Source organism: Letharia lupina, assembly GCF_014066315.1.
Source record: "Letharia lupina isolate WasteWater1 chromosome Unknown contig_23, whole genome shotgun sequence".
Taxonomy (NCBI): Eukaryota; Fungi; Ascomycota; class Lecanoromycetes; order Lecanorales; family Parmeliaceae; genus Letharia; species Letharia lupina.
The window spans coordinates 1-13233 of NW_023502992.1; the positions used below are offsets into that span (position 1 = coordinate 1).

General features: G+C 48.4%; 4 protein-coding genes across 4 annotated transcripts; 2 read left to right on the forward strand and 2 right to left on the reverse strand.

The window, feature by feature from the left end:
* Positions 1-2001: 2001 nt before the first annotated feature.
* On the forward strand, positions 2002-3525 carry HO133_006057 (uncharacterized protein; the record flags this gene model as incomplete). Its single annotated transcript, XM_037296960.1, has 6 exons — positions 2002-2178; positions 2233-2617; positions 2677-2794; positions 2851-2921; positions 2977-3007; positions 3084-3525. 6 exons carry the CDS (start codon positions 2002-2004, stop codon positions 3523-3525), a joined length of 1224 nt encoding a protein of 407 aa, XP_037147534.1.
* Positions 3526-4565: 1040 nt separating this feature from the next.
* Positions 4566-6335, forward strand: HO133_006058 (uncharacterized protein; the record flags this gene model as incomplete). Its single annotated transcript, XM_037296961.1, has 2 exons — positions 4566-5765; positions 5922-6335. 2 exons carry the CDS (start codon positions 4566-4568, stop codon positions 6333-6335), a joined length of 1614 nt encoding a protein of 537 aa, XP_037147535.1.
* Positions 6336-7590: 1255 nt separating this feature from the next.
* Positions 7591-8555, reverse strand: HO133_006059 (uncharacterized protein; the record flags this gene model as incomplete). The annotated part of the gene is made up of 2 exons (XM_037296962.1): positions 7591-7675; positions 7777-8555. The coding sequence occupies 2 exons, from the start codon at positions 8553-8555 to the stop codon at positions 7591-7593; spliced, it is 864 nt and encodes a 287-aa protein (XP_037147536.1).
* Positions 8556-12325: 3770 nt separating this feature from the next.
* Positions 12326-13141, reverse strand: HO133_006060 (uncharacterized protein; the record flags this gene model as incomplete). Its single annotated transcript, XM_037296963.1, has 1 exon — positions 12326-13141. One exon carries the CDS (start codon positions 13139-13141, stop codon positions 12326-12328), a length of 816 nt encoding a protein of 271 aa, XP_037147537.1.
* Positions 13142-13233: the final 92 nt, after the last annotated feature.

Sequence of the window (13233 nt, forward strand, 5' to 3'; positions counted from 1 at the left end):
CCGCAAATTTCAATGAGACTACGCATGGTTGAGCAGCAAACACTGTGTGCATACTGGCGGACGGAAGCTACTAGAAAGCAAGCCCGCGAAGAAGAAATGCTCTCCGCAGATGCCCTTCGCGGGTTTCCGTACTCTATACCACGCTAGAATGTTGCCTCTCGGATCCAACCGTATGAATGCAAGAGTAGTCAAGTTGTGCATTAGTCTCGCAGCCTATTAGATCTCGTCGTGTTGTTCAGCAGGCCTCTATAGGTTGGGACCCGCTATCCCATGTGATCAATATGATTCAGTACGTGATTGACTCTTCATCCTCTGGCATAACGGTAGCCATGGCACATGTGGCATATAAAGAAAAGCTGGTTTTGACATTTTTTATCTCCGTAGATGCGAGGTCTGTCAACGCGAGGTTTGATATTCGTTGAGAAACTTAGTCGATTCGCGACGCTCCTTCACAGTTCGGAAGCAGCGGAGACAATGAATGCAGTGAAATGCAAAGATTGAGACGGGGTCGTGTGCAAGTATTTCTGAGGCGGCAGGCGCGCTGCAGAGAGAACGCAATTGGTCGAATCCCATCTCGGGCTCTCAGTTCGGATTGAGCCCTGCTTTGTTCCCGAACTAGCGTGAATGGTTGGCGGAAATGAAACAAATGTTCAATATTGATCTCGTCGGGGACTCCAAGTTTGATGCTGCGATGACGATGAAATGCAGCTCTGGGGGCGCTAGACAATGCAGAGGACCAGAGGAAAGAGAGAATCAGCATTATCTCTTGCAAAGTGGATTTGCCGGCTTTCGGCTATGGTCTACTAGGCAACATTCATTCAGATTGGTGGGTTTCGAGCCCATGAACTCCTCCATATTCGGAATTTGATTTCTAGACGTGTACAACATGGATCAGAACGTTCGTGCGCTATGACGCAGTCTGCTTTCAAGAAGGCGCATGATGCAAGAGTGTGGAGTGGCCTTTACTCTCCACCTATCAGATTAGGTCCTTCTGCGCTTGGACCATCAACGTGTTGCACATGATTCATGCGGTAATCTGGACGCAGGCGCTGTATGCTGCATAACATTATATACTCATTGCACGATCACCGAAGAGGGGAGCTTTCGATGCAAAATTAGCTTTCGCATGATTCGACTGCACTCGCCTCAAGCACCATTATTCTGGTAAGTAGCAAAACGCCGATGAGCAGGAGGCAGCAGTCTGATGACGCTGCATAATAGAAAGGCGTCAATAGTTCGCCGAATCCGCACGCTCGCTACGCGATACTTTTGAAATCCTCTGAATATGGCCCGCGTTGAAGGAGTATAATTACCAACACAGCATCGAGATAAATCTCTGGCAGTTATTACCGGGATCAGATTCGATGCACCCCGCAATTCATTTCCGAACCGTTAGGGAAACGTTTATTTAATTTTCCGACACCGTGACACTGGAGCGCGTATGTGATATACGCGCGATTTATTGCCGAGATCCACTCATGGCGCGTCTCTGTGTTGTAAGTCTGGCTCTACACCCGAAAGCATTAGTCTTTACGACATATTTTCCGAGTGATTGGTCCCTGTTTCGGGTCTATCTAGATGAAATCCGCCGAAGTTCGCCTCAGTCTGCCTCAGGAACCAACCAGAAACCTGGTTTTTTCACCATATGCTTGGAAATTGTCTGATCGAAATACATGGAATCCTATCTTTTGATCACAAACTATTTGCTTACTCGCACGGGGTTGCGATGTCGGATTGGCTGTCTTGATTTCATCCACGTAATCTCACTTTAGAGAAGCGTCCTAATGGCCGGAAGCCGGAAAGTTGTTCTTGCAGCAGGTCGAGCTCATCGAATCGAATACAAAGCTACCAGTAGTCCCCCGAAGATGGGGTTCAAAGTGGATCTCATCTTATCCTCCGTTTTCTCAGGCTAGAGCATTTCGCCGCCAGTCGCCATCTGAGCCATTTTGCTGCAACTGCTCTTGGCTTGCAATTGCTATCATATATCAACCGTCTTTCATTATGTCAAGCTCAGGTCCACCGCCTCCAGGAGGCGACTACAACAGGGCTGGCGAGGTTCATGCCTTCACCTGGACTTTGGAGATCCTCTCTCTCATGTTCGTGGTCGGAAGGATGTACTCACGTACAAAGCTCACGCGGAATGTCTGGTGGGACGATTGGTGTATCTGTTTTGCTCTTGTGAGAACCTCCTATTAGTGAGTATCCACCAGCTAGAAGAGCTGATTAGGCCAGGTCCTTGACTTCGTGGTCGCCATTATGTGGAGTGTTTATGCAGCTCGTGGCTATGCGAGGCATCTCTACTACTTGACTCCTGCTCAGATATCGAACGCTCTGGAATTGAATACAATATCGCGGTCTCTGTGCATGTTCAGTATTGCCGTTGGCAAAATCTCTGTGGCTTTTTTGATTGAAAGAATTGCAGGCCCCAACGACTGGAGAAAGTGGCTGCTGAGAGGCATCTCCATCAGTGTCTTCATCTCAGCTGTCATCACGTTCACTTTGTTCTATGTCCAATGTCAACCCGCAAGGGCGCTTTGGGACAAGGGCATGATCAAGGAAGGGACCGGAAGTTGCTGGAACCCCATTCCTGTCAACACTTGGGATCTGGTCATTGCTAGTAAGCTCTTTGCTCTTGTTTATCAACATTGGAGCGTTGCTGATCCTGGACCATCTAAGGTTACTGGGCATTCTTGGATTTTGCCCTTGCTTTCATCCCAGTCGACATTGTATGGAAGCTGCATTTGAGCACACAGAAGAAGTTGCTGTTGGCCCTCCTTTTAGGTATGGGAGTCTTGTAAGTCATGCACCTTCCTATATGTGGATGACATCAGCTACTGATGCTTTTGAAAGTGCCGGAGTATGCGCGGCTGTCAAGACCTCGAAAGTTCCCATAACGGTCAAGGCTAAGACTGATATCACTTGTAAGTATCCACCAGTAGTGCTGATGACCCGTCGAGATGGCTGATAGTCTTCCAGGGCAGACCATTGAGCTGCTTATGTGGAACGGGTGAGCAAATACCGTGCGGAACATCAGCAGGTCCTGGTGTTCTTGTAAATGTGCAAGCTGACAGCTTCGTTCCCAGAATCGAAATGAACGTCATCATCATAGCAGCCTGCATTCCAACTCTGCGACCCATTTTCTTGATCCTCTTGAAGCGTCCTGGTGCCGACAATTTCCGCGCATCCGTCCGCGAGCGCGGCCGTTCCTCATATTACTACAGGACTTCCGACTCTGAAGAATCCAAGAAGACGACCACAGGATCCAGTGCTCCCAGTAAGGCTTTCGACAAAAGAGCTTCGCGAGCAATCACCGGGAGTACCGAAGCTATCAATAAAAAGAGCTCAAATGATGGTGGTGTGGTGCTCCAATTGGAGAGTAGAGAAGTTGGCGGCCGAGACGAAGAGATTGAGGAGGGAGACTGGGGACATGCCCACGGGTTTGGTATCCCCATGACTGGCATTGGAAGCGATCAGGATGCAGCGGAGATGGACTCAGGGCGCTTAAGAGAAGACAGCTCGGTCTAGGTACGCCGGTCGTCTTGCCGCTGTCGAGGAGCAAATTTGCGCAGGGGGTCCAAGACCGCCTTTTTAATTCGATGACGACCATTGCGAATCATGAATAGAAGCTGTAAAGTAATGTCTATGAGAAATCAGTCCTGTGTGACCATCGCTTTTCACGACAAGAGATTCCTTAAACGGGCTGAGACTTTGCAGCTCAGCTGTATCTTTTTCTAGGTCGCCTTTGTCCAGTTTGTTCTCCGAGCGAAGCCGAGGCATGATAGCAGGTGGTGGCGCACAAGAATGAGAGGAAATCAGAAGAAAGCGCAGCAGGCGCCAAGCTGGGTAGATAAACAATACCGCTTCCAAGCCCACCACAGAGCTTTTCTACCAAAAACGATGCCTGTCTGTCTGACTTCGCACGGTTGATCTATAGCAAGCTTTCTTGCAAGCTCCATTTGCTATTGGAAGGTTTTCCCGTGGACTAAGGCTGGCTTGCATTAGTCTCAGCGGGGACGGGAGTCCTGGTTCAATTCGACACAAGGTTGTAACACCAGAGTAAAAGGTTTTTTACACTTGTGTTCATCCAGAGGTCAAATACTCTACTTTGCGAACCTCCAAGAAGTGTATATAGACATTTCCAACTACATGAGCCAATCTCAGCAACACGTGCCGGTATCTGACATGGATTCAGTCTTTCAATTCTGTTCAACCCCTCCATGTGGCGTGCATCCTGCCGCCCACACTACCCAACATGATTCGCCAATTCATTCCTCCACGTGTAATACCTTCCTTTTCTGGCCCCGAGGTAAAGGCTTTAGATTTACTTAGCCAATCAAATTTTGCCTTCATCACTTCTCCATTTGCGCGTTGCGCACACAATCCTCCAACACTATCATCTAAACGGAAACCGTTGACGACGTCGGCTTTTAGCTCAATCTGCTATTGATCTGCCGACTCCCTTTGTATAAGATCACCTGGATCTCCCAGGGGGCTGATGGGGCTGTTCTTTGTTCACCTTTCTATCTCTGCCAGCCTCACTCAGCTAGACACACCTAGACTTCATGATGCGGCTCATTATTGTCACAGCCTTGTTCCTGGCTACTGCCGAGGCCCAAAATTTGCCACGACAGACAGCAAACTCGACAAAGCTTCTCACAGACCTGGACATTATCTCTAAGTATTGGGGTGAGATCTCACCCTATTCCGACAATGCCGATAATTACTTCGGTGTCCAGGATGTTGGAATTCCCTCAGGCTGCCAACTTGAACAGGCACACTCGCTACAGAGACATGCAAATCGTTTTCCTACGGGTGGAGACGACGATGGTGGTAATGATGAGCGTTTCGCTCAAAAACTGACCAACTTCACCTCCACCCACACCGGCATGTTATTCACCGGGCCTCTGGAATTCCTGAATACCTACCACTACGAGATGCTAGAAAGCTTTTTGACCGGTCTCGGGGCATCGACTGAATTCCAAGCTGGAGTCACCTTCTGGAACCGATACGGCAGGACGCTGTATAATGCCTCCGTCGGTCAAGTGGCATACAATGCCAGCTTCCCCAATGGATCTGTTCGACCGAAGCCTGTGTTACGAACCACATCTCAGTCTCGTATTTACGACAGCGAAATTAATTGGTCGCTCGGGTTTTTCGGACCCAGCTTCGAGACCATGCCAAATCCGAATCTCACCAATGCTTCTACTTCTTTCACTGTCGTTATTATTCCAGAAGGCGGTACTGAGAATAATACCTTAGCATCCTACGACAGCTGTCTTAATGATAACGACAACGTGATTGGCTATCTAGGCGATGATGACCTCTTTACATACATCCCCAAGTATCTCAAGAACGCCACGGCCCGAATGCAACAGTATGCTCCTTCCGGGTTTATTTTCAACACCAACGATACATATGCCATGCAAAGCATCTGTGCATACGAGATGGGCTACCTTAGTCAGTCTGATTTTTGCTTTCTCTTTACCTTGGAGGAGTGGGAGAGCTTCGAGAATACCCTGGATATGCAATACTACTACGATTACTCTTTCGGTAATCCGACAGGTCGTGCCCAAGGCGTCGGTTATCTACAAGAACTTATCGCCCGCCTTGACCGTCAATTCATCACGTCGTCCAATTCGTCCGTCAACTCTACCTACGATAACAATGAAGCCGAATTTCCGCTAGGACAGGCCTTCTACGCAGACTTCAGTCACGACGACATAATCATCTCAGTTCTGACCGCTCTGTCTCTCGATTACTTCCGAGTATGTGCAACTTCCAGAGCAATATTCTCACTCTCACTACCATGTTTGAGTCCCAAGCCATGTCTGCGAAGCAAGTTACTCATCACGATCCCCAAATGTGTTTTAGAACTCTACTCTTGTCCCTCAAAATAACGATACTAAATCTGAACTTTGCAGGTGCCTCCAAGCTTGACTGAGGTTCCTCCCAATCCCAATAGGCCTTTTATTCTCTCGCATCTTACGCCGTTTGGTGGTAGATTGATCACTGAAGTCATCGGATGCGCATCTGGTGATCCCGCCCCAGTCGCTAATCATAGGACTCAATACTATCCAACCCAGTACGGTTACAATCCTGCGAATGCTACACACAAATTTATCCGAATGCGCCTCAACAATGGGATTCTACCATTAGACACAATTCGCGGTGGGGCTTGTAAGGGCAGGTCGGATGGGATGTGCGCGATAAACAGCTTCCTGCAAAGCCAAGCAGATGCGTACACCTTATCGAACTATGACTTTGCCTGTTTTGGTAACTACACCATTGCGGATCCTACAAGTGGGAAGGATTACGATGGAACAATCTCTGCCTAACAAAGAGGTAATTGAACATCTGGACGTGGGAGCCGCAGATATAGAGACTGCTGTGTAGAGCTACTTGGACGCCAGAGAGATGGGCAAGCTTGCAAAGAGTGTCCAGGCGATACGCTTTTTAGGTGGCGTGGCTGATTCTGAGGAAGAGGTCGACCAGGCTAGTAGGTACAGCACAAGGTGAAAAGGGTACTGTCTTTGGGTTTGTCGCTAGATTAGGGCAATTCACGGGCAATAGCGATCAAGAGCGCATGGTCATGGAATTCAGTTGCGCTGAAGACTTTCTGGATATTTGAGGAAGACTTATGTTGTAATTCCTGCAAAGAACTCTTTTCATACCGTTCGACTGTTTCACTCCATATATTCGAATATATGCTCAAGAAACCAGCTTGTAGCCAGTGAATTATGCGCTTATCACTGAAGCTGCGGACCGTGAGTACAAGGAAGCATACTAACCTGCGGCCATCCAAAACAATCAGCCATGCAATCCTGAACATCACTCAGACTAAGTATGAACTTTACGACACAAACAATTACCACCTGAATGCTTTTCCGTTTCGAAGATGTCATCATCAGAACCTGCAGCAACTTGCTCAAGAAATTTGTAGCCTCAAAAATAACAAATCGTTCCCCGCGATGGACACCCTGTCCATGGACTCCTTGTCCATGGACTCCCTGTCCATGGAGCGGCGTGTCAGTGTTCGCGAGCTCTTCAAGCCTTGCTTCCATGCCAGGCTCGTCCTTTCAAAACAGATTTCATTGCGCCCACGAAGCTTTGAGACTCTCTTCCATTGGTAGATGCCATCTTGTGCGCCCGTCCTCAATGGGAGGTCACATAAACGATCCGCACGACAGAGACATGAATGAACGTAAAGTCTCCGCTCTGGGCGAGTTCAACCAGCCTTGAGTAGATATCAGCTACTGTACTTGAGTGGATGTTGGCGGTTATGGGCTTACGTTAACGGCGTACTTATAGGTGACCCTGTGGTTGGCTACTTGTCAGGCGCGGTTGCAGTGGAGAGCACTGTTTTAGCGACCTTAGAGCTTAAGAGGATCGCAAGAGCTGCGGCCTGGCGTGGTGTGATAATCGCAATGGCGAGACGGAGCAAGGGTGGTTGGTCTTGCTGAAACGACCTGCAGGTTGCAGAGAATTCAGGAGAGCATTATGTTGTGATAGGATGGTCGCGCAAGTCGTATTGTAGTAGGCCAGAGATTCCGAGAGACTGATAGTATACAACGACACCAGGAGAAATCAAGTTCAATTCCATTTCTTCGCTTCAGCCTCACTCTTCTCGAATTGGTCTCTCTCATAGACGAAGCTCGTCCATTGTTCTTTTGAATTTCTAGGGCAAGCGTGAAATGACCAGAGACAGAGCGGCAGAAGTGTCAGATACTGTTGCTTTCTAGACAAGGCCATCAGTGTGATTTACTGCTCAGAGATCACCTTCCATGGTTCTCATCCTCGGCTTTGTACCTAAACGTCAAACTAACCCGCTTCCACCCCACCCCTCTCCCCTTCGCACTCCTCCCAATCTCATGCTGCCACTTCCACCGGCTCCCACCTTTCATTACCAACAAGCTTTTTCCCGGCATATTCACATCAACCTTTCTGCCTGTCTTCTTCGCCTTACCAGCCTTTCCACTACGCACAGAACCATCAAAAGGCTCCGTCAACTCATGAAACCGAATTGGACAAGCCGACAATAAGCTAAGCCCAACGACCGGCTCTCCGAATTGAAAGTTCTCAGTGTGCGCAGAGATGCCTAGGCTATCGGTGTATTCATTGACGATGCAATACTGCGGCCTTTGGTTGTTGGAGAAGACATGCGCGTCTACCATACGCTGGATGAGCCACTCAAGCTCTCGGGGTATGGGCGGCGCTTGCAGTGTCTTAGGCTTTGCTTTCGTCGAGGTATCAGATTTGGGTGGCATAAGGCAGTATGTGCCTCCGAAGTGCATTGTACGGCGGCTGAGATCCGTTCGCCAAATGCATTTTGCGGAATCTTTGAGGAAGTCTAGTATGCTTCGCTCTTCGGCAGGCGTTATGAAGTTGATCAGGAGAGTCAAGCCTGGTACCGGCGTCTCTTTAAGGGTGAAGGCTTGCTTTGGATTTTCTTCCAGTCGGGGCTGAGGAGGCATCAAGACTAGCTCTGGACTCGGGCGTTTGCTAATGGGCTTGAAGAAGTCGTTAATGACTTTACGTTTTTTGCTCGGCTGTTCCATGATACAGCACTGAATACGCTGCGTGAAGAGGTCGCTGTATTGCTATGAGTTGTCATTGCCTGTTGCCCCTTGCATTTCTAAGCCTTACGGAGCGCCGCGAATACTTACCACCAGACGTGAGTGCACTTCTGATGAGGAAACTTGAAACATACATCGTGAGCGAGAGATGGGTGGCAAAACGAGATTCTAGCCTAGCTCCGGTTATCTCCGAGCCAAGCCATTAGTCCCAGCGGTATTGAAAATAACAACACAATTGATACCATCATGACTATACCCTTCATGGAACAATGTAGCAGATCAGCCAATCAGCGGCAAATAAAACTTTCAGCATTATCCTTCTAGCCAGAGACCTCGCTGCATGAACAATCAATCAATTATCCCAACCTCACCCTCATCAAGTAAGACATTGTCTAGCTGCTTTACCGTCCTCACCACTCTGCCGAGGCTGCGCAGGGTGAGTCAGCAAGGTAAGTGTGATGTGGCAGATTGATTGGCGGTCGAGTGGTGTATCAAAGATAGCTTGCATGAGCTGAGATATCAAATGAATAGGTAGTCGAGTCTCTGCATGCCAAAAACAACAAAATATGGATCGCCCTAAACTTCTGTCCAACAGAACAGACGATTCTATATGTGCAGTGTTCCTTGGATGCGTGAAATTTGGCACTTATTCGAATGACATCTCGAGCGTTGCTAGTAAGAAACCCAAACCCCCAAACCCCCAAACCCCCAAATTTTCCTTGACGACCCAAAATTCTGCTCGTGACGTGAGAGTCATGAGAGACTTGAAGCCCAAGAATTATAAGATGACACCTCACCCTAATCCTTTAAGCATTTTCAATGATGTTTATACACGACATTATTTAGAAATTTCGCACTGGCTTTTAGCATATGGCGTTTACCATTACTAAGCGTCTCGCACCGATTCACGGCATGTTGAACAGGCTGAACAACATCTTTCTCGGTACGATCCGACTCGTGGCAGATTTTGGGCTTCTCATGAATTCGGCGGTACAAGCCACAAGAGATCTCAAGTCACTGCGTTAGTGCAGGAAGGACAGATGAGGATAACGACGAGCATACGTCTTGTGGTCTATCTACTAATTAAGCTTAGGCCAAGCGGGTCTTCTCAGACCACTAATTCTTGATCGTGAAGCCTTTCATGGGAAAAACAGTCTTTCACGTCAAATTCATATCGATTCACATCGTCACAGAATGCCTCTAATCTAGACCCTCAGCATGAAAGTGTAACGGCGACAAGGAGAATACAAGGACCTACCATAGACTATTCGACAGGCGATTTGGTAGACGGGGACTATGGATGCACGTTTTGGCTTGCTGAATGTCTTCTTCGAAGCTGGCAGTTGTCGTTGCCACCGCTGACCCTCGCTTTGGTATGGTGTGAGGACGTGAATGCTTCGCCAACGCAGACAATGTGAGCTGATGAGAGCGTAGGAACAGATCACAAGGCGCAGCTCTGGCATGAAGGTGAGGAATGGCGAAAACTTGCTAGTATTTGAAGTATGTCAAGATATGAAGCAGGTTATCTACGAGAACAATGTTCCGGATCATGTTGCTCGGTACATTTGTTGAGCTGCATTGATCGAGACTTGTTTTAAGTCTTTCAAGAAACGTATTATGACTTCTAATGTATCCTTCTCTAAGCAGAGGCATAGGTGTCTAAATACAAGCATGGAACTTTAAAGCAAAGGCATTAGTTACCAAGCAAAGCACGAGTTTCCAAGCAGTGGCTTGAGCTTCCACAGTCTCCTTTGGAGTCCACTCTGCAAAGCAAAAGGATGTCAAGTCTAATAAGAGGATTCTCCAACGACTTTTCGCAAGTTCTCTGGGACCAACCATATCAGAGAACCGGCCTCGAAGGATCTCATCAGCCCATTACTAATTCTGTTTGCATCGCGTACTGCATTTTCTATGACCGCAGTCGGGATTGCGGCAATCGGTCGATGACCTAATATTCCCAGCGCCGCAGCGATGACATTCCCACCATGTCCACTCCTCTAGATGAGTCCGCGGAAGACCGGTATTGAGGGCATTGTCAATGTTGATGGTCTGATCATTCTGCGGGTCTTGGATGTCTTAGGTCGGGTATCTGAGGTCAGCATCCATGAGCTTCAAGACGACTTAGCCCAAAGCTTACCGGAGTCATAAAAAAATTCCGCGCTGCTAAGGTCGTTCTGAGACTTGAATGCCTTGGGGAAGGCGTCGGCGCAGTTTATTTCGTGCTGAGGCATCACTGTATGATCCACACGACGTTTAATGCAGCGGTTGATCGAATGCGTGTGCTGCTTGGGGATCGGGAGACTTCACTTCAACTTTGGTGAAGTTGACTGTTGTTGGAAGGAGAGATACTGGAGAAGAGCAGGAGGGAAGCAGTATACATACTAATCATCGAGAAGTGTGTCAAAGATACATATGTTTGACAACACATTATCTCAGAGCGTTGAAATTTCACCGCTGCTATCATTAGAAGTGTTGTAACATCTTCTAAACTTGTGCAGATCTGTCATAGAGCTGTGAGTGGAGAAGTGAAGGCTAGCCTCATATTCAAGCTCAAATATTGCACGCCACAGAAGAGCTTGCCAATAGATGAAATTGAAAAGCGGGTTCAGTCTCCTGTGATTTCTCCTTCAACATTCTCTACAGGCACTGTATCATACAGAGAACGGGCCCCGGGGTAGTGATTGAGTCAAACGTGGTTGCAAGGATTGCCACTTCGTAGCCGCTCGCCTCTTCACAGCCAATACACGCCACCCAGTGCTACTATAATTGATAAAGTGTCGAAACGACTGTGAAAGCGTTCAACGCGAATACTCTATCCTAATGTTGTTACCCACAGCAAAACTAGGGTAATCGGCATTGCTTAATGACCCTGTGAACGAATATCAACACCACTGATTGCAACGAGGGGAAAGAAAAGCATGCTACATGAACACACTTTCACTCTCAAAGATAACGACTTTAAAACAAATGCAATTTAGATACTTCTTCGAGCCATCTACTTAGAGAAGAGACTGCTCGCGCGCTCAACATCTGCGTACACTCTTAAGAAACCAAAACTTAGGAATGACGCACGCGAAAAAGCTCATCTTACCCCAGAAGCTGGCCTCGACACCAAGAAAGAATTCGCTCTTTGCTGAACCCGGTCGCGAAGTCCGATACATTTTCTAAAGCCTGACTCCTAAGTCTGTACACCGCTGACAATAGAAGTGGGCCCTCAATTCGGCATAGGAGGAACCTCAACGCTTTCAAGTCCTGCTGAGACAAATCTTTCACAGCACTGTGAGACTTGGGGAATTTTAATTCCCTTTCTCTGTTGGGTTTAGAACTTTGAAGTTTCTGCCCGCCGAATTCTCAATCCATGCATGACATATGGCCACTTCTCTTACAGAACGAGAAATGCGGGACTGTGTGTATCGGTCAGGTTTCAGAGTTCATTTTGTCGAGCTGGGCTTCCCACAGCGGAGGTAGCTATGAATGCATCCAGTCTAGATTGCATGAATGTCTGTTCGGACACTACTGACATTCAGTCTTCGTTTCCAAGGGACAGTCAACGAACAAAGCATTCGAGGGGAGAAACTGCATGCCTTGATGAAGATACCGAGACTACCGGTTGGGTTGAAACTTGAGCTTTGCCATTGTTAGCTACCGACAGTCTATAATCGGACTCATCGCGAAATATAATCACTCTACCCGCTCATACAATGCTCGCTTATAGTCATACTCTTTCCAATTGGTGCTCCAGTACAATGCTCTCACCAAGTACCGCTAGGATGATCCGCCTGCCAATCACTCAAACTCAGCGCTGCTGCCCCTGCACCTACCGTCCACGCCACACACTCATTCCAATCGAGACCCGCAGCCGGACACCCAGTCAGTGTGTTACTCAACCACTTGTTACAAGTGTCACTATCGACCGTCCACTGGCAGCTCTTGTCTATCAACTTGACTCCCAGGTTGAACATAATCCCTGACGCTTCCCAGTAAGGGGGCGGATTATTCTCCCAATCATATGGCTCACAGTCGAGTGTCTTGTTGCCTCCGGGTGCAGACTGCGCGTCACTGCAGAAGAATGTTGCTTTGAAAGCGTCCATGTTGGAACTGAGTGTTTGGCCGGTGGCTGAGAGGCAGCCTGATTTGCCTTTGCAGTTTGGACCGCAGAACACGCCGATGGCTGCTTCGAAGAAGACAGGGTTGGGGACGTAGCCATCGGGATCGCCTTGTGCGGAGGCGTCCTGAGGGTTGGCAGGAGAGTTGCACGACGGTGCCGCTGGGGCGCCTGTGGGGGTCTTAATTGGTGGGAAGAGGGTCGTGAGGGGAGTTTTGGAGCCGGCGCAGTAAGTGCCCATTACGGGACCAGCTTCGGACGTCAAGGTTGATGTGCAGCCATAGACTGTTGTGCCGGAACCGCTGGTTGGAAGGTCGGTTTCTGTGAAAAGGTATTGGCCTGTTGTGGTTGGTTTGACTGGGCGAAGGCTGGAGGCGGACAAGCCTATAGTGCAGATTTGGTCGCTGGGGTTCCACTGGGAGGATGGGATTGTGGTATAACCGCATTGGTTGGTCCCCGTCATCGTGGTATAAGTTCCCGCAAAATTTCCGGAGGAGCATTGACAGAGCGCAGCTGGGAAACAATTTTCGACGCCTCCATCGCCGCCAGCGTTAA